The following is a 20,480-nucleotide window of genomic DNA, read 5'->3' on the forward strand; positions in this document are numbered from 1 at the left end:
GGCTAAAATATATATATAATAACTATTATTATTCAAAATTTAATCAAAATAGATGCGTCCCATTCTTTTTCAGGTCGCCTCTTTTCTCAAAAAAGCCCGGATCCCTGGACGATCGCCCATGCACGTCTGGGCACGCATCGTTCTTCTCTGAACTCCACTTCTCTCTCTCTCGCTTTTTGTCATTTCTTTCTGCTCATTTCTATTCTTTTGCTTTTTCTGCTCTATCTAACACAGACTGCATGTTTTCTTTTGCTCCGGAGAAACGTCACTCGTGTATGAAGTAGGTTGATCTCCACTAGTCGGCAATCTTATATGCACGCAACACCTATATAGAACCCTGCCCCTCGACCACCTTTTGCCCGCTTGGTCTACTTCTTATATCCCGACATCGTCGGCTTCAACTTTCAGACAGAAGCCAAATTTCATCTCCGTTGAGACACAAACTGCCCAAAGGAAAAAAATTACCCTAAAATCCCCCCCAAGAAAGAATCGAGGACATCCCAGACAAAGCATATACTATTCCTCAAATCCCAAGAAAAAAAAAAGAAAAAAGAAAAAAAAACCGCCCCCGAACAAAGCCCATTGGAAATTGATCACTTCCGCATCAACAATCCACAAAGCAACAATGGAGACGGCGGAACCGGTGTCATCTTATGACTTCCCGGGCCATGTGGGTGCTTTTACTGCTCATCGACGGATGGAATCGTCTCTCTACCCTTATTACTCTCATCCACCATCAAACCCATCCTATTCCCTACCATACCATGCGCCACCAACGACAGCTTACCACTTTGGCTCTCTAAATCAAACCTCTCACCCTTATGGGCATTACTTCGTGGCCAGTCAGCCCCCGCTGTCATCGCCAGTGCGTCTGGCTGAACCCCAGCCACTGCATTCGCTGCCTGAAATCAAGCCAGCCAAGAACGCCATCAACAATGTCGGAAAGAGAGCCTCGGACCGTGAGCTTCCAGGGGTGGCTGTCAAGAAACAACCCTCGGATTTCGAGTTCTCCACCGGAGTCGATGTTTTGATGAAGGCTATTCAAGCGAAGCCAGAGTCTTCACCATCCCCAGTTCAGCAATCGCTGCCACCTCTGCAGCAACTGGCACCATCTAGCTATTCAAGCTATCAAAGCTACCCAAGCTATGCCATGTCACCGCCTCGCTGTCTCATGAACAGTGAGGGTCAGTTGTCTCGGTCTGGGAAGAAGCGCAAGTATACTTGCACCTTGCCAAACTGTGGCAAGAGCTTTGCACAGAAGACACACCTGGACATTCATACCCGAGCACATACTGGAGATAAACCTTTTGTAAGTTTACTTTTATACATACCCACACTGGCTTTTACATAGTCTTTGAAACATTCCAGCTAACAATATGCAGATCTGTAAGGAGCTTTCATGTGGACAGCGATTCTCTCAGCTTGGCAACTTGAAGGTAGGAAAGCATATTCTCTCATGTCAATAAAAAGAACCGTTCTTATCTAACTCTATTCTCTCGAATCTAGACACACGAGCGCCGCCACACAGGGGAGAAACCCTACTCATGCGATATCTGCCACAAGACCTTCGCTCAGAGAGGCAATGTGCGCGCTCACAAGACAACCCATCTTGAGAGCAAGCCATTCACTTGCCTACTAGATAGCTGCGGTAAGACCTTCACCCAGCTAGGAAACTTGAAGGTAAAAAAGAACCTCCCCGTTTGATACACCCAGGTACATATCCAATTACAATTCAATAGCTAACATTATGATTTTCTTCTTCATATAGTCCCACCAGAACAAGTTCCACGCATCGACCCTCCGTTCATTGACGATGCGATTCTCCCAAATCACCGATACTGGAATGGTGAACCCACAGGACCGAGATCTGTGGGAATACTTTGCTTCCCTTTACAAGAATAGCAACAAAGGTATCAAGGGCCGAGGAAAGGACCGACGTATCCTAACCACCAAGCGGTCCATGCATGTAGCCGACCCAAAGTCCCGGATGCAGTCGATGGAGTCTGAGGAAGATCCCACCCAGCTCCGCCGAGGCAGCTACGAGGACAACATTTCTATGTACACCGGCGGGTCTAGCAGTGACGGGGATGAACCAGGACCATACTTCATTGATCGGCGGCTGCCATAGATCACGACCCGTGTTTTGATCTTTGTGATCGTATCTTATTTTTCTCTATCTTCTTTTATTCCCCCTTTTTGTTTTGTTTTTCCCTTTTCATTTTTTGGATTTTGGCTTTGGGTTTCAAGACTTAGTCGAGAAAAACGGCGCAATTCGGATATTCGGATCCTGGACATATACCCGGGGTTTCTTTTGTGTGATTTCTTTTTAGGGGCATTGTTGTTTTGAAGGGCTTTATTTTGATATGTTGATTTCTGAGCCCAAGATGTATATGATTTCATGAGCTGGGTTGTTCTTTTCTGATTCAATTTCTCTTTCTCTGTATTCTATCTTTCTATTTTTGTGTTTTGCTGGCTTCGGATCTTCCAGCAAAAAGGGGACCATTTTGTACCTGTACACGAAAAAGTTCTCCACACAAAAGGGTCTTCTTTTCTTACTATTTATCTTATTATTCCCTTTGATATATCTAAATATGTATACCTGTATAGCGTACTTCGTATATAGATTCAACAAACCATGACTAGAGTAGACTTCGGTTCCGATGTCCTGTCCTGGGTCCCCCGTCTAGTGAGTGGGCCTGTTAGCGTTTGCCATGACAGCTGCCTGACCACATGTGCACTCAGACACGAGGGGTGGAGCATTGGGCAGATCCAAAGGATAATCATCTGGATCCAACTAATTTACAGTAGTTCAGGGGTACGTGCACCAGAATCTCGTGGGTCTCAATTGCGAGGAGATCGTCAATTATGTTTGCTTTTCCCCCCTCTTTCTCTCCCTTTAATTTTATATACGGAGTAGATCCTCCGTTCAACTGCATTCGCGTATTCATGCATTCGTATGTATATGTGGATTTTAGATTTATTTTGTTTTTTGAGAATATGGATTGGCTAGTGCGGGAGCACAAAATGCTCGTGAGATTCAGTAGTGTACAATTGTGCGTAGGACAAAGATTGAGATATCCTTTGCTCCCCCGCGAACATCCATGCGTAGATCATGCCGTGGCACACGATGTGGATGCTTTAATAAAAGAAAAAAGAAAAAAGAAAAAAGAAAAAGAGGGCAAAAAGGGAAAGAAAAAGCAAAAACAAAAGGCAAAAAAAAAGTGGGAAAGTTGGCTCCAAGTGACACCGCGCGACTCCACCCTTCCACTCCTGTCATACACTATTGCTCATCTGCATCAGCAATCTTAATATCTCCATCATCGGCATCTTCAGCATTATCTGTCTGAACAGGTGGGGCCGTCGTGCCCACTGGCGTGGCGTTAGCCAAGGCATCAGTAATGAACGCCTCTTCCACAGCACCCTTTCGTCGGAACACTCGGAGCCATCGGCGTCCCCATTGGCGTATGATAGCGTCTTCAGGAAGATCACCACTGCCATCCCCTCGTTCCATTAGCTCATCGTTACTTCCAGAGGCTACCGAAACGATGGCATCCTCAATAAACCTGAACAAAGTCTGCATTTCCACTCGCTCGCGAGCTAGTGTCTCATCCAAGACGCTCAGCTGTGGCTCGTATAGACCGGACTGGGTCCGGGCAGCGACGATCTGGCGCATGCGATTGGTGACCTTGCCGACGGTAGCAGAGATCATCTCGTAGATATGAGACTTGGCTAGCACGGTCCCGGCATCCAGGGACTCGGAAAGGGCCCATTCAAGTACTGAAAGGGGGCTGATGATGGTGTAATTCAGGAGTTTATCAATGATATTGATGGCGATACCGGGCTGATCAGACCAGTATTCCATCACTGAAGTGATGATTTGGCAGCGGGCCCGCTGAGATACAGGCCCAATGGCCAGCAATCGGTCTTTGTTTCGTTCGATGCATGAAAGAACGTGAGAGAGCGATTTGGACCCTACAAAACAGATAGAGGTCACAAGGGCGTCCGTGGAGGGGATCTTGGGATCTTCCACTCCCAGACTTTGAGCCTGCCCCTCAATGGACGCAATTATCGGCTGGATTTCTTCGTCGTCCGCCTTCTTTCGGATAAGTTGCATGATTTCCTGCCCTTCCTTGGAATAAGGTGTCACTGTTATCACGTAATGTTAGTGGCAATGGATAATATCGTTCAGCAAGAATGGACAACTGACTCTCAGAAAGATATTTGAACTCTGGGGTATCTTTTTCTTTGCCCTCAGTAATCAAGGGGATGTATTGCTCCAGCAATGTTCCCTTAATACGTTGCGCAAAGCTGAGGCGGATTTCCTTATCTAGAGCTCCGTGCACGAATGCTAACTTGGGGTGAATGGCTGGGAGGTCGAGATCGTCGACCCTATCACATTGATGTTAGTTTTGCATGTTTGCGTGTAGCATGTTTATAGCAAATCACTTACCACTCGCTCCATTTCCATGTGAAGCCAAAGTTGCTTAGATGGTGAGCGAACCAATCCAAGAAACGGTTGCTCAACTCCAAATCCATAGTCTCCAAATTGTTGTATAAGAATCGAATCGCACGACCCAAGCTAGGCGCGATAGCGGCGGGGGCGATTTTGCAGCATTCCGTCAGAACAGAATGGTAGTAAATCAGCTTGTGCTCAGGAGTGGGCAACTGATACAGCTGGGAGAACACTGCATCCACCGCGATATCCTCTGGCTTCCACGATTGACCCTCACCCGCGAGATCACGCATCCGGTCGAAGGGCGTGGCACGCTTGACGAAGGTGTACGGGGTGAAGTAACAATCCACGTCGATCAAGAACTTGGCGGTAGCAACGCGATTGAAGTCAAGAAGGTTGATTGTGTCCACCAAAGCATCTCTCAAGAGCAGAGATGTGATATCGGAAGGCGGAGGCACTGTGTCGATTTCCTGGTTGGCGTACACGGAGATGTAGACCTCTGGGAAAAGAGGACGAGTCCCATTTGGAACGGGATTCGGAACATTGATCTCGGGGAAGGGAACCTTGTTTACAGGCTCGAATGGCTTCTGGTTAGGATCTTGTTCATCCTTTTCAATTTCCTGGACACCCTTCCAGGGACGGGGAAGACACTTAAGCTCCCAGCCTGCGCTAGCTTCGCCTTGTAGTTGGCTTTGCAGAAGACTGATCACACTTGGTCCACTAGCCTCCTTGTTCTCGTCGGGACTAAACGTGTTCACTAGATCGACTAATGCGTGCGGAGTAGATGCAATGATGTCTGTTTTCTCGAGAAGGGCAAGCGCCTGAGATTCAAAGCCGATGGCTGGAGAGACCATCACATAGGGAATTGTGAATTGTATAATCTTGACAAGCTCTAGGCCAAGAAGCTATATTCAATTATTAGTATTACAGGCGGTCGCAGCAAGGGCAGGGTCAACATACGTCTTCCGAGGATGCTGTTTGAAGATCAACCGCGCGGGCAAATAGCTCCTCCAAAAGTGGGAAAACACCATCGCTCTCAAAGAGGGGCTGTAAACCAGCGAAGAAACGGAGAAGAAGCTTCACCTCTCGCCAGGACCCTGAGTCGATATACTTTTGCAGAGCTGCTCCAGCCTTCTTCAATACCTCCGCGCCAAGCTCAGCCTTCAGGTTGTAGGCAACGAGGATTATCGCGGCCACGAATGGGATTTTCATCGGTTGCTCAAGGACTCTGTGCGCAGGTTTCAAAGTATCAGCAATAATTACTTATAGTCGGGTCATCAATCGCGCAGCCATACAATTCCAAGGATATGTTGACGAAGGTGTCGCGTAGCTCCTCATCATCATAATTCTCCGCCACGGATTTCGCAACTCCCATGATATCATCCTCGACTCTCCGTGCAGCCTGTCAAATTGACCAAAACATCAGTATTTATATTGACGGGTCTTCGTCGGCGTTCATTGGAACAGAATCCAAGAAAGGGCGACAAGGGAAATCGTACCGATTCAGCGATTGTAAGCAGTTGACGGCGAACTTGTACTAACAGTGGCTCTTCGTATCTGCGTCTTTGAGGGCGGCGATCAAAGTCATCGTCGTCTTTGAATAAAAAAATATCAGCTGTGTTCCTATGGAAGCTTCAAAGGTGATATTTCATGTCGCTCACCTCTGTAGCGGCGCTTGCGCCCTCCTCCGCCACCTCCACCTCGGTAGCCATTATTCCGACGCTCGTAGTCAGCCATGACGCGCAAAGTCTGAATGGGACAATGGGAGATCAAGGCCAAGAGACAATGGTGGTAATCAGAGGTCGGAAGTTCTGAGCTGCAAGGTCAATTCAAATGGCAGCTCCGGAGTGGGGAAAATCCGACCCGAGCTTGAGCAACAAAACCCAAAACATCCAATGAGCCAGTTGACTACTAGTTACTAAGTAGCTAGAAAGGCTATTAATGAATGGTAAGGTAAATTTCTTACTTTTTCTTACCCATCATGAAAATGAGATTCTCTAAAATGATGCTATATGATCGAGCTGCTTGCTATTGAAGTAGGAAGCAGTAAATAAATACTTCATAATGCTTACACAGTTAGTATGAAGCGCACCGAAATCCCATATAATGAATGAATGAATTCAAGTCTGCTCTTTAAGGGTACGTAATTGTGCTTCAACTAGCCAGGTCGACAACCAGTCAAATATTCCGTCTATTTACATAGATGATGTGCAAGGCCCCTGCTGGGCGGGTTGCACGAGTTATAAGGGCTTACTGGTGGTGGAACTTATGGTAGGTTGAAATGGAAAGGACTTGAGGGTAATCAATGCTTTGTGGTCTGATACTTATATCAAAATGCTATAACAAAAGAATGCCTTTCTTCTTACGTGACCAGATCCGAGCAGGGAATCCGTTATGTTACAGCGGCGCAGCTCTACAGGGCCACATGAAACAAGGAAATCATCAGCTGGAAAATGGAACGTGAATCTCATCACCGATAGGAATCCCGTGGGGGTTAGGGAGGGGGAAGGGGGGGTTAGGGACCATAGAGGTGCCAGCCTGGCCCAGGGCAGTCGGGCAATGACATTTGCAATAGAGAAACAAGGATCAAAAGAAGAGACAAAAAGCAAAAGTTCGGAGGCAAAAAAGGGGGGATAGGGGAGGAGATAGAAGAGAGGAAAGGGCAAAAGAAGAAATAGAAGAGGGGAAGAAAAGAAAAAGAACAAATAGTAGGGGAAAAAAACACATAAACAAAGTTTCTAGCGCTGCAAAGTCGAAGGGGTTGTGGGTAAATTTGGCCACACAGGCGGTCCCAGCCGGGATAAGGTGAACGAAAAAGCCTCCAGACCACGGTGATGCATATCGATATGTCCCGGGTCATGGACCTGCTGCGTCCTGGGTCATCATTTCCCTTCCCCGGCCGAATGAAGCCATGCAGTCTTCAATCCCGGAAGGCAGACTTGCACAGAAAGGGTATCACTTTTTCCTCCCAAGTGTCGCAGACACCTCAAAAAATAAGAACTCCAGGTCGTAACCTCCCACGGTTGCGTGACAATCATCAGCCTCCCATTTTCCATCTTCTCACCAAAAAAAAAAATGAAACGAATCCAGGTTTCCGCTCAAGGATGAAAAATTATGTTCACCCTTCCCATCGGTTCCTTCCTCGCTCAAGATCCCATCTCCTGACAGATGTTGTAGTCCCGTCAATGGCCTACTGTTTGTGATAAGGTAAACAAACTCAGCAAAGGCCCGTGTTCTCCATTTCAGAGCGCCACTCGAAACATGATGGTACTCAATCGATAAGTCCTCGAGAATCTCTCGCGCATTGTGCGAGACGCACTACGAACAGACATGACTCTCGCTGAGGTGGCATCTACCCGCTCAATCGAGATGAGCCATCATCTCCTCCTTGGACAAGGGCTTGAAATTGTTGATGTCGAGGCCACGTGCTTCCAGAGCTGGACGGGCATGGGGAGGAACAAGTTGGTCATTCAATTGGGGTGCGATAGAAAGTTCTGTTTTTTTTTTAATCTTAGTTAGAACAATTTTCTAGGACGAAAGTTTGATCCGAGTGAAGCTTACCATGCCGGGAGAAATCAAAGAGAACGGGCAGATCCTTGGAGGGGTTGTTGTGATGGCGCGAGTCCGGTAAGCGGGTAGCCGGATCCCTCAGCTCATCGAAGAAGGGGTGGCACATGGCCTCAATTGCCGAGAGTCGCTGTGTTGGTGTGTATTCAAGAAGAGCGGAGATTAGATCGATCGCCTCGGGTGTTGCTTTCCGGAATACCTAGGGTTTGGTGGTTAGCATGACCAAGTAGGGAAGGACGAATCACAAAGAAAAGATCGTAAAATACCTTGTTGAATGGATGCGGCTTGATTTGAGGGAACTTGTGTTCCATGTAATTGGGGTTCATTGTACGAATTTGTTCACGGGTAGGTGTGCCAAGAACTTTGATGATTTCCACCAGTTGGTCAATGCCCGATTCACCAGGGAAGAGGGGTTGTCCGAGCATCAGTTCAGCCATTACACAACCAGTAGACCATACATCTAAACGGTGGGGAAGAATCGAGAATTAGAAAAAGAATTCGAAACCATTTTACCGAGCATAAGTAATAAATCATGGAGGGAGATCTCAAACAATTAGGAGGGTGGAGGGGAGAACGCACCAATCTTGGTTGTGTAGTTTGTCGCACCGAAGATCAACTCCGGGGCCCGGTAGTAGCGAGAGCAAATGTAGGAAACGTTGGGTTCATTCTCAATCAGGATCTTGGCAGAACCGAAATCGCAAAGTTTCAAAATGCCTGTATTGGGGTCGAGGAGAAGATTTTGAGGCTTGATGTCGCGATGGCAGATTCCTTGTGAGTGAATGTAGGCCAGCGACCGGAACAGCTGGTAAATGTAGAGCTTCACCTCAAGCATCGGCATTGTCGTCTTGAGTTTGTTGAAATAGCGCGAAGCTCGATAGACGGTTTCTGGGACATACTCAAGCACCAAGTTGAGATACACTTCGTCTTTCTACACGAGGGGAGGGGGTCGTCAGCTGGAGGGGGAATGGGAATGCCGGGGAGGGGGGTTAGGAAGGCGATTTTAGCCACATACCCTATCACCGTTGGAGTAGTAGAAAGCCTTCAGCTCAACGATATTGGGATGGCGGACAATCCGCATGATCTGCAGCTCACGATTCTACGAGACATTAGTATCCTATGATGGTAGTAGGGTTTCCGAGCGAATCCGCCTCTTACCTTGAATCGCTTGTCCTGGAGAACTCTCTTGATGGCAGCATCCTCACCACTGGGGGACATCTTGGTTTGAAAGACCACACCGAAGGAGCCATTGCCGACGATTTTGCACTGAGTGTAGGAGATTTCCTTGTGCTCGCCTGTAAGGCCATCTTGGACCTTTTCGTGGATTACCTCTACAGCGGGAAGAAAGGCAAGGTCAGTGACGGCAGAGGGGAATTCCAGGCCATTGACAACTTACCACCCATGCGCAAACTTGGGAACAACCCGGGGCGACTCTGTGACATGGTGGGGAGGGAAGATGAGTGCTATGGAAGAAGAGGAAAGGAACCCGTTTTGGGTGTGGTAAATCGGTGGAGTCAAGCTGGGAGGGGAGGGGAGGGGTGGGCGGAAGGTCCGAACGGGGCGAGGTTGAGAAGAATGGATGACTGGGTCAAATGCCAAGAAGCCAGAGGAAGGAAGAGAGAGAGAAAGAGAGAGAGAGACAGAAAATGGAGCAGGGAGAAAGGAAAGGGAAAATGAGATAAAATCAAATCAAATAAAATCAAAAAAGAGGAATCAAAATCAAAAATCCAATAAAAGTCCAACTGGGCGAATTGGTATGGGGGAGTAATGTTTCTTGAGCCAATAATGTCAAAATGAGGGAAATCCGAAGGGTTAAGATTGGGGGGGGGAGAGAGAGAGAGAGAGAGAAGCAGGTAATATTGTGTAAAGTGAGGTACAGTCGTGTAAAATTGGTAAAATTGGTAAAATTGGTAAGATTGGGTATTAATGGGTACGGACGTTGATTGGGAATCTCACGCTTTTTTTTGTGGGTTCAGAGCATGAATAATACCATCAAGAAGGGCAATCCTTTTCTTGTACAGGAAGGAGGGGAGCTGTTATTTTTAACTAAGAATAACACTATTATGTAGGATGATGGATTCAAATAATTAAAATCATTTTCCTTTGTTTCTTTTACTCCTGGGCAGTAATGGTGCGCCTTTTTTTTTCATTATGTCAAACCAGAAACCGAAAGCATAATCTGGAAAATCTAAATAATAAAAATAGGCAGAGAAAGAAAAGAGGGGAATCGCCCCAAAAAAGAGACATCTCACACTAACAGGAAAAAGAATCCAGAGTATGAGAAGCACGGTTCTATAGGTATTATTTTTATCGATCTATATAGCTAACCCAGGGGTAGATCAAAGATGTCCTCTCTCAATGAGAAGATTATTTATTATAGTAAACCTCCTCATATAAAATATACTTCGATCATCTAAATCATTCATCTTCATCTTCATCTTCATCCTCAGCCTCTTCCTTTCCCCTAGTAATCCTGGATTCTGATCTCTCGATTTTCCATAATACCAACAAAGTACCCGCCCAGGTGGTCCATACGGAAAGGTCGAATAACCGTTACCACACCAATCTTACCGCGGGAATGATCTCATCAATCATACATGTCCATGCCCAGGTTCCCCCCAAAGTGGGCTCGCCCACCCTGGAACTGTGGCCTAAGGTACCCGGTAGTGAATTGATGAATTGGGTTTCCCCCGGCCATGTACATGAACGGAGTATAATACAGAACCAACGACGAGATCTATAAGGGCTCGTCATTCATCATCTATTTCTGGCTTGACTCCTCTCTCTTGCTCTCCACCGGCTAACTTCAGTAGTGCTTTTTTTGCAGCGTGCGCAGGTCACGTTGAGGGTCACGTTGAAGGTCACGTTGAACGGAGACACTAATGTTCCGCAAGTCCCGTGTCGGCTGACCAGCCGTGATTTTCCCAGGAACCACGCTGATTGGTCAATCTCAGGGGAACCTCGTGACTATCATGTCATCGAGTCCAGCTGACGATGAGTTGGAAAGCACTAGAGAGAGGCAAAAGAGGCGAGAGCAATGGCAGAAAAGAATAGCCCAAAGAGCTTGGGCCAGTGACGGGTCCGTGGAGCTATAGAAATCTTATTTCTTGAATCCTCATCGACAAAGATACCTTCAGTGTCAGGCGGCCGAATCCGTTCTTGATCGATCTACATGTACGTTCAGACCGAGCTTTGACGCCTACACTTCTACATTTCTACAGTATTATTATTATTCTTTTATTTTCACATTCTTTTTCTCTTGTCCCTTTTCAAGTCGATCTGGTTTCAAAGTTTGAGCTGAGCCACACATGCCATGCGAGATACGGCATGAACGGGACCCGGCAGCTCAACACCGAACTGTAGATCCCCGACTCATTCGCCCATCCCAAGGTGCAGGGATCCCCTTGGCATGTGAGGTGAATCGCCCAGCCGATTTCCGGCTCCGAGTAATTGGAATTACAGCTAGAGAGAGAGAGAGAGAGAGAGAGAGAGAGAGAGACTCCGTAGAAATCCAGTCAAATAAATTCAAATCATCCAAACAGGTCTTTTCGAACGATCGCAATAATGTTCCCCTTTTTTTAGGTCTCGGGAGGAAGAGTATACGAAGTATGGGAAAGCTAAGAAGCTAGGGAGCTAAAGGAAATCTATAAACAATAGAAATGGAGACTACCAAACCCACAGGGCAGGGCTAGACGCCTCTTTGCTTTTTTTTCCATTCAATCTTTTTATTTTATTTTTTACACTCTCAATTTTAGCGACCATGTTTGTTCGATGAAATTTAAATCGCGGCTTTTTTTCATGGTTTGTCCTTGGCCAGATCCTATCATACCGATGACCAAGAATCTAGAAAATGTCTCGGTTCCTGACACATTTGCCCCTGATATACTGTAGGCACAGTATGATAGGTACCTAATAACCATTTCACGACAGATCGTTTCAACACCCCCAGTGCTCAGATCCACCAATCATGGACAAATATGGGCAAAGGTCCGCATCCCAAGCCCAACATAGCAGCTGCCGTTGAGGACCAACCATTCTCTCGACGCAGACCTTGCAGATGTTAATGCACCTCGCTGAAAAAAATACAAAATAAATAAAAGGTTTTGGGAAACCTTACGAAGCTCCCGACCATCTGAAAGGCTCTGGACAAACCATACTCGGCAGAACCGTTCGTTCTTTTGCGGGATACCGTTATTTACAGTTTATGGGAGTATAAAGTGGTTGATCTTTCCATATGTGCAAAAATAGAATATCTTGGAGGCAAAGCAAGCTAAAACAAAGAAACAGAAAGAAAGAAAGAAAAAAATAAAAATAAAAAGCCAGTGCGCAAATGCCTGTGACCTTCGTAGCACCAGAAAAGATCGACATCACCAGATCAGTGCATATCAACTCGCCACAGATTTTTGTCAGGCGATGCCGCTGTCATCCATTCGGACAGTGACGTAGGGGGAACGAGTATACAGTATAGACTGTTCGTGTAGAAATATAGAAATACATAACAACAAATAATAGACCTACCACATCTAGTAGGTAATCGGGATAATCTTCCCACATTCTTGACGATCTCCAGTTCCCACGAACACCGAACCAGTCAATCTTGATCCAATACTAATCTCCTGTTGGCATGGATTCAATGGTTCCGGGTGGAACTTCTAATTTCACCCACACAAACTAGTTAACCCTATCAATTTCCCAACATACCACGTTGTGTTCCTGGCCCTAGGTCTCGGTACTTCGCAGATTTGGTATGTGTGATCTCCTGCAGATGGAACCCGTGGAAAGGGGGCGGGAATGGCCCGTTCAGGTACATACATGTACACACTTACAACGGAAGCAAGGGGAAATGGACATTCTTGTCTCTGTCAGACACGTGGGAAATGAAGTGATTTCCTTTTATCCACCGGGCATTATTGCCATCGGATCCTCGCAAGAAACATAATAATGATAACAACAATCATATGGAATCTGTCATATGTAATAACCCAGGAGGTCGCACCACTAGACAATCCTCGGAGGCAGAGGAATTTAGGAATGCACCAAAATATGCGAATCATGAAATCTCGTCGAGGCTCATTGGCCCTGCACCCGAGAAGAGGATCCGACTCAAGTGCTCCTGCTCCCGCCCATTGACTACCATGATTGGCGCTTTGAGGAACTGATGCTGTATTGTGTACAATTCCCCATCATGCGTTAGGATGAGGGATCTACTCTTTCTACAATGACGATCCAAATTTACCATGGAGTGTATACGCTGTTTCCTTCCCCCCTTTGGTCTGATATTTCCCCTCCGCACGCGTCTATCGTATTTTGACGCTATCCCAGACACGGGAAACCGGGAACCGGGAATCCACGTTATCCCAGCCTTTTTTTGTGTTCATCGTCCGACTTTAGCATCAAGACTAGGACGGAACCAGGATCAACAATCTCTCCCCTCTTTCTCCTCTTCAGTATGAATGTGAACATAAAATAGTGTTAGGTTGTCCTTGGTACGGAGTACTCTGCCAAATGTACCTCCTCATTACTATCCCACTATGCCATGGTGAGATGTAGGCTGAATCCTTGCAATGCATATGATCAGGATTGGAAAGAAAACCCACTCCACACATATCCTGAGCCAGTTAAAGAGACAACCAACCCGAAAATTTTTAATGGCTGATTTCATTCCCAAGTCCCAACCAGTTAAACTTCCCTGGTTGCCAGTGATGATATAGTATCTCTTTTCAGAGAGCGGGTATACACACCCACTCATAAGAACTTTGGATGACAAAATACTTGGAAAGAGAAAATTGACCATCTCCCGTCTGTGCATAATGCCTCAGCACTAGCCTCCCTCAGTCTACTTTCAAGAGAGAACGAGGTTTTACCGCGCCGGCGAATCTCCATACAGTCTCGATTGGACCATCCCCCGAGGGGAGGGTCTCGAGCCCCCCGCTCGCAAAACTGTAAATGTTCAGAGCATCCCGCAAGTCGCTGTTCCATTTGATGGTCCCCGCAGGGGGTTTTTGTCTCCGGGTCTGCCATTGTTCCGACCAATGCAGGTCGACCAACTCGGGACCAACCCGGGACCAACCGTTGTGAGTTGATGATGTCAGGCTGTGAGCAAACACCGATGCCGCAGCCCACGACCCCCACATCCAAGAAATAGTATCATTAGGAGAGAATCTACTGAGGAATTGAGAGTCGATTGACATCGCTTTTCCATAAAGTGTTGGATTATACTCAACAAGTAAATACAATATAGATATACTACCATCTGTACTCTATTTCTATCGGGGTGTCAGCCCTTCAGATGTCTCCATTTCCACTCTTTCATCTTGCTCTTGATCAATAGAAGTCTCTCGTTCACTACGTCCAGGTTTGCTAGTGGAGCCCGCCCCCTCTCTCCCCAGCAAGAAGAACAAAAAGCAAGGAAATGGACATGGTATTTGACCGAGACATGGTGGGGAAACTAATGGGTTGAACGGTTTGCTCCCAATTGTGCAAAGCTATGTCCACATCTGCACTCCGCAGTCTCTTCGTTGGCGGATGCAGTTCTCCAGTGATCCACTTGTTGGTGGAGCCCACTTTCTCGGTTGCCTCTCATGATGGACTGTCCAGGTGGCTTTTTTTTATTTTTTATTTTTTATTACTTTCTTACTGTCAAGGTGAATACGATTACCATATCACCTGATGATCGATCAATGCATCGTCTTTTCGTATCCCGTGTATATATCATCGTATGTCTCTGATACTATAGAGCGTAGATGGTGAAACGACGGGGACCAAGAAGTGATGCTTTTTTTAGAGAGCGAGAAACATTCTGCAGTTGTACATGCACAAGCTACTACTGTATACGACTCTCAATTGTACAGCAAAATGATGATTATGATGATAATAATAATGTATGGAATTAACCATGGTCCAGTATCAAGATGTTGTCTACCCACCTAATGCCCAATACCTTGTAGATCAAGGTTTGCCCAGTGGGAAATATCGGAGATCATGTCCCGAGGGCTGATATATCCTAATAGCCGATATCTTCTAATCTCCCGACACAATGTCATATGATACCATGGGTGAGTATGCTTATACTAGATAATGTTACAAAACACTCTTTTCTTCCTACAATCCATCAATTGTACACAATATACACGCAAGGGCTCAACAACACTGTTTTACATTGGTCCGTCTATGATGCGAAAACATAACCAGAGCTCTCCGGTCCAGCCCTGAACCTCCCACCTGACAATCCCTCACTATCCCAATCATCAAAAGTCGCGGAAAGAGATCAAAGAGTAAGACAAATAAGACATGACACCACGGACCAGAAGAAGAAAAAAGATATAGCCGGAGATGCGGGCGTCAGATGTAGGTGGAGAACAACGTCATCGGAAAGGGAAACGGAATGTGAATCTATACAATAAAGTAGGGGAAAAGGGAAAAGAAAAAGTGGAATATCCATGGCGCCAAACAACTGCTTCGCACACCAGCAATCCATATTCAAGAGGATTTACTGGAGTGGGCGTGTGATATATGCCAATCCAGACATCGTGGTGGAGAGAAAACTACTAAAACAGGGAGGATGAAGGGTTATTAACTCAAGAAACATTCCGTGGAACGGAGTTTGAGAAGAGAGGAGATTAAATGGAGCTTAGAAGGGGGGAGGGACCATGCTGGCAGCGTCAGCAGTCTCCTGCTGCTCCATCAACTCCTCGCCAGCGATCTCAAGGGAGACGGCAAGGCCAACCTTGGCGGTTTGCTAAAAAGGTGTTAGAATCGAGAATCTCGCAACATGAAGAACAAAAGAGACATACCTTGGCCTGGTCGATCTCACCAGCAAAAGAAAGAGAGATGGGCATGGCAATGCGCTTCTCAAGCAGGCAGCTAACCTTACCAGCACTGTCGACCTGAGCACGGAAAGAGGAAGCACGGAAATCGTACTTGGCACCGATAGCAGTGGTTCCATCGCGGCTAGGACCGCCCATCATCATAGCAGCAGCATTGGGAGCGAACTGGAGGTTCATATCAATACCAGCCTCCACACGTTCAGAGAGCTTGCGCCAGTAGGTGGCAGCAAAGGTACCCTGGGCTTGCAATTGAGCGGTACCGATCCAGTCATCTCCCTTGTACTTGGCGCAGTAAGACAGGGCAGTCTCCGGGCGAGCGCCCATGGCCTGGCGCTGCCAGATGGCCTCGAAACCAAGAGCCAATCCGGGTGTGATGGACTGGAGGTAGCTACCGACGAAGATACCAGTCAGGCCGCCTTCGAGGGTGGATGGGTTGAAGGCCTTCAGAGAGGCTGAGAAATCGGCACCAGTGTAGTCGTTGTCGATTTGAAGCAGACCCTGGGATCCACCAGCCATAATTTGCGCGTTGGTCTTGGTGACGAGAGCCGGGTTCCAGCGATAGTTGTAGACCGCGGCAAGGGTACCGTCACTTCCGAGGTTACCTTGCATGAAGACCTATTCCATCGAAAGAAGATCACATTAGTATTTAATTATAATCTTCAAAGGGGGTTGTAGAAAGCGCGTCCAAAAAATGGCGAGAAAAAAATGGGGATCTTACCTTGGGGCTTCCGTACATGGCGGAGAAGTTGTAAGGAGGCATGTTGCCGGATGAGCCCATGGAGAACGCATGAGACACACGGAACAGAGGGGACATGCCGAAGACCTTGGTCAAGTCGGCACGCAGGCCGGAGAACATGAAGTTGGTCAATAGGACGTCCTTCTGGACCTCGCGGGCGAGGTTGTCCACGGTACCGGGGTTGGGCAAGTTGAGCAACGCCCTCCGGTCGGAGAACGAGTTGTATGCATCTTTAATCGCCGCGGCAGCGGGATTTTCTGTCAGGAAGGAGAAAGATGATGTGAGATCGGCCATTTTGAAGGTGGAGGATGGATGGATATTAACGGTGTCGTCACGCGATGCCAGTCAATGGGTTTTTTTGCTTCGGAGAAGGGCGATGGGAGAAAAGGGAAAGGATAAAACCAGCCCTGGAGAAGATCTGGGACGAGCGAACGACACAGATCGCAACGGAGACGGGGAAGGGCTGTATTAAGGCTTTTGACAAAGAGCCACGGGGAGATTGGAGGTTGGATTGAAGGAAACGGAGCTGAAGACTTGACCACGACTCTTGACAGTGAAAAATGCCAGTTCCGTCCGCGTCTTTGGTGGCTGTCGTCCGCCCTGTATTATGTCAGCATTTTCATGAATGCGCGACGGTTTTGCGACGAGTCGAAAGCCTTTTTAAGAATAGACAGAGTTTATGATTTTGTGATAGAAGCGGAATTTAGATAGACCCATATTTGAAACACGCATTTAACTTATTTCTCAACCCTGAATAGTGTTGAGAGCTGCCTGCTGTGTTCATACCTTGGGGGAAACACATATATACTTAGTGTATGCACATACAATCCAAGAGTTAGATCACTTTGAAAATAAGATGTATAAAAACAAGATAAATAGGTCAAGTATCTGATTTGACCAGAATAACAAGTACGATAAAAAGCTCGACTTACCTCAAATCATATCTCATCGTATACACAACAGAACTTCATTCTGCCATACTTTTCCCGTACCTAGACCCAAAACAAGGTTCTACCCGATATCTACACTCTCCGTCACTTTATACCGCTTCTCACCGAAAGTCCCTCTGCTTCCTACTGTCCCTCCAACCTCGGCGGTCATAGTTACTTTGATATTCCGGCGTGCAACTCTTGCTATTACGTCTAGTTCCTTTCCGTTTCTCAATAGATCCTACGACAACTCCCACCCGCGGAGTTTTGAATGAGAAACCCTGTGTCATTGGATTTGCCCCGCGACCATGGATACTCTCTTGTAAGCCCACACCTCCTTGATCGAGTCAATATTTCTACTCAAGAAACCAGCAAAGCCACAGCTGCTTCAATGGGGCTACCTAGCCGAGACCAGATTCACTGACTGGGCTGTATTGCACGGCTGTGGAAAGAAAACAGACCTGACCGGGTCTCCCATTCTTGGAATCAAGAAGCTGACGTCAATCAGGACCGCGGAGATCGTGGCCAGCTCGCCTCAATTCCGACGCAAGTCCTCGATCTTCGTCGATGCAATCCATGATCTGCCTGAAAAGGCTGATCTAGCTCCGGCACAACTGTATAGCACGGAATCCGGTCGGCTTTTCCATTCGGGCCGGATCGTCATTATCACCGTGGGGTTGCCCGCTAGAGGCAAAACGTATGTCCACACTAGCCAACCACATTAGCCAGTTGCTAGAGAGTCGGATTTGACTAACTTAATCTTTCCTTCCAAAACAAAAGTCACATGTCTGTTGCATTGGCACGTTATCTTCGATGGTATGTTGGTGAAGCCTGTCACTTCTACTCGCCCGGGTTTGATGACAAGTTAGCTCATAAAATACTACAGGCTTGGAGTCAAAACAAGGATCTTCCATTTGGGCGACTACAGACGTGCCACCATCCCATTTGGCGAAGATATGCCCGATGACTATTTTTACGTCAATGGTAAGGCAAAATAATTATATTTCTCGAGCACTTAATGCTCACCAGTCCTCTAGCAACCGCTTCATCGGTCTTACTTCGCCAAAAGATCGTTCGAAAATGCCGGGAAGATATTTACCATTTCTTGAACCATGAGAATGGCCAAATTGCGATCTATGACGCCGTGAACCCATTAGCCTCAGGCCGGCGGTCGCTCGCGAAGGAGTTTGCCAAGCATGATATCGAGGTAAACCGAAAACATTTCCATTTGATGCCTGTACAGCTATACTGAAACTGCAATATTTAGACCCTTTTCATTGAGTCCCGGTGCGACGATAAAAGAATCATCGAAGAGAACGTTCGCAGGGTTAAGATTTCATCTCCAGATGTGAGTGTGACTTTCCAAGATGGCAAGACCAACATCCTAACAAAGTTGTAGTACGTTTCATGGAACCCAGAGGACGCAATCAAGCATTATCTCAATCGAATCTCCTCACGGATCCCTCAATTCCAGTCAATGGAAGAGAAGGATCTGAACTATATCAAGGTTTGCAACATTATAATTTCTGTGGGACCACATGCTTACACTTGTACTAGATGATCAATGCAGGGGAGAGGCTGATAGTGAACAACCGAAGTTTTGGATACTTATCTAACCGCATCGTCTTTTATCTTCTGAACCTTCACATCAAATCGAGACGGACATATTTTGCTCGGGTATGTACCCGTAAACCGTGCTGGGCAAAAACCCATATAGCTAAAGATCAATACAGGCTGGCGTCTCAGTAGATGCCGACTCTTACAAAGCCGACGTGTCTCTCTCAGATAAAGGTGAGGATTATGCAAAGAAAATGACCGAGTGCTTGCTGGCCCATCGGGAAGCTGAAAAACAAGCAATGGTCGCCCAAGGAGACACGGGCTATGAACCGCGGAGCTTGAAGGTTTGGACTTCGACTCGACGTCGGACTGTAGAAACCGCAAGGTATCTCCATGAGCAAGGATACAAAGTTCGCCAACGATCGCAAATGAGTCAACTCAACCCGGGAGTCTGCGAGAAGATGTCGGAAAGGCGTATTCGAGCTGAGTATCCCGACGAAGTATCGAAGCACGAACTCGATCCATACCACCATCGTTATCCTCGCGCCGAGGTAAGTACAGTCCAAAATACTAGAATTATAAGAACTCCGCTGACTCGAAATAGTCGTACCATGACCTCGCTGTTCGCCTGGAGCCGATCATTCTCGAATTAGAGCGAGAGCAAAATGATCTGCTCATTATAGCGCACGAGAGTGTCTTGAGGGTTTTATATGGTTATCTCATGGCTTGTAACGCCGCAGATATCCCATTCCTGGAATTCCCTCGCGATGAAATCATCGAGGTAATATATCGAGAAGCCTAAATTAGGTTTAAATTCGTTTTTGGCTAATTCACCCATCCTTTTCCAGATCATCCCAGAAAGCTACCAAAACGAAGCTCAACGAATCCACATCCCTAATCTCCCAGAGGAAATAATTCCTGCCTCACCAGAAGACTTGAAGATTCCAGTACCTGCAAGTGGGGTGGTGTCCCCTATGCAAGGACTGGGCACTCCCGCAGATGGACTGGCAACGCCACAGAGTGGCACCCGTACGCCTCGTGAACCTGAACGAATCTCCCAACAACATGTTGAAGACGTTGTCTAGATTTCCAATTGCTTTTTTTCTTTCTTTTCCCCCCCCACTTGTCGACTATATTTTGCCTGGAATCAACAGGTCTTCTCTTTCCCAAATCTAATTTCAACCTCTGACAATCTCACGATAGTGCCCTTCGATCGTGAATGGGTTGTCTGCACGCTGATCTTTTATGTGGTGCTCAGTTGAAATCTAGTCGAAGACATGACTTTCTACCTTGTAATAAATGTTGACCAGATCAATTAAAATAGATAATCGTGTATAGTCAACTACCATAGATCTAAGGGGGGGGGTTTTTTTTTTCTCCAAGCCAAAGCCTACATATCCAATTGCATAATAAGC

At 46.7% G+C, this 20,480-nt stretch overlaps 5 protein-coding genes across 5 annotated transcripts; 2 read left to right on the forward strand and 3 right to left on the reverse strand.

The window, feature by feature from the left end:
* Window positions 1–625: 625 nt before the first annotated feature.
* Window positions 626–2,128, forward strand: N7478_005285 (C2H2-type zinc finger protein; the record flags this gene model as incomplete). Its single annotated transcript, XM_056921499.1, has 4 exons — window positions 626–1,309; window positions 1,383–1,436; window positions 1,507–1,680; window positions 1,769–2,128. 4 exons carry the CDS (start codon window positions 626–628, stop codon window positions 2,126–2,128), a joined length of 1,272 nt encoding a protein of 423 aa, XP_056779536.1.
* A 1,152-nt stretch (window positions 2,129–3,280) lies between these two features.
* On the reverse strand, window positions 3,281–6,190 carry N7478_005286 (NCBP1 family protein; the record flags this gene model as incomplete). Its single annotated transcript, XM_056921500.1, has 7 exons — window positions 3,281–4,146; window positions 4,208–4,389; window positions 4,451–5,358; window positions 5,414–5,681; window positions 5,749–5,855; window positions 5,953–6,047; window positions 6,115–6,190. 7 exons carry the CDS (start codon window positions 6,188–6,190, stop codon window positions 3,281–3,283), a joined length of 2,502 nt encoding a protein of 833 aa, XP_056779537.1.
* A 1,623-nt stretch (window positions 6,191–7,813) lies between these two features.
* On the reverse strand, window positions 7,814–9,459 carry N7478_005287 (GSK family serine/threonine-protein kinase; the record flags this gene model as incomplete). The annotated part of the gene is made up of 7 exons (XM_056921501.1): window positions 7,814–7,947; window positions 8,015–8,219; window positions 8,287–8,480; window positions 8,600–8,948; window positions 9,033–9,116; window positions 9,176–9,348; window positions 9,414–9,459. 7 exons carry the CDS (start codon window positions 9,457–9,459, stop codon window positions 7,814–7,816), a joined length of 1,185 nt encoding a protein of 394 aa, XP_056779538.1.
* Window positions 9,460–15,647: 6,188 nt separating this feature from the next.
* Window positions 15,648–16,873, reverse strand: tom40 (TOM complex pore protein TOM40; the record flags this gene model as incomplete). The annotated part of the gene is made up of 3 exons (XM_056921502.1): window positions 15,648–15,755; window positions 15,811–16,458; window positions 16,562–16,873. 3 exons carry the CDS (start codon window positions 16,871–16,873, stop codon window positions 15,648–15,650), a joined length of 1,068 nt encoding a protein of 355 aa, XP_056779539.1.
* A 1,419-nt stretch (window positions 16,874–18,292) lies between these two features.
* Window positions 18,293–20,150, forward strand: N7478_005289 (bifunctional fructose-2,6-bisphosphate 2-phosphatase/6-phosphofructo-2-kinase; the record flags this gene model as incomplete). The annotated part of the gene is made up of 9 exons (XM_056921503.1): window positions 18,293–18,324; window positions 18,395–18,492; window positions 18,546–18,715; window positions 18,776–18,856; window positions 18,908–19,015; window positions 19,066–19,185; window positions 19,242–19,616; window positions 19,670–19,846; window positions 19,914–20,150. 9 exons carry the CDS (start codon window positions 18,293–18,295, stop codon window positions 20,148–20,150), a joined length of 1,398 nt encoding a protein of 465 aa, XP_056779540.1.
* Window positions 20,151–20,480: the final 330 nt, after the last annotated feature.

The sequence above is a fragment of the Penicillium angulare genome (assembly GCF_028827245.1).
Source record: "Penicillium angulare strain IBT 27051 chromosome Unknown utg000004l_segment0_segment0, whole genome shotgun sequence".
NCBI lineage: Eukaryota > Fungi > Ascomycota > Eurotiomycetes > Eurotiales > Aspergillaceae > Penicillium > Penicillium angulare.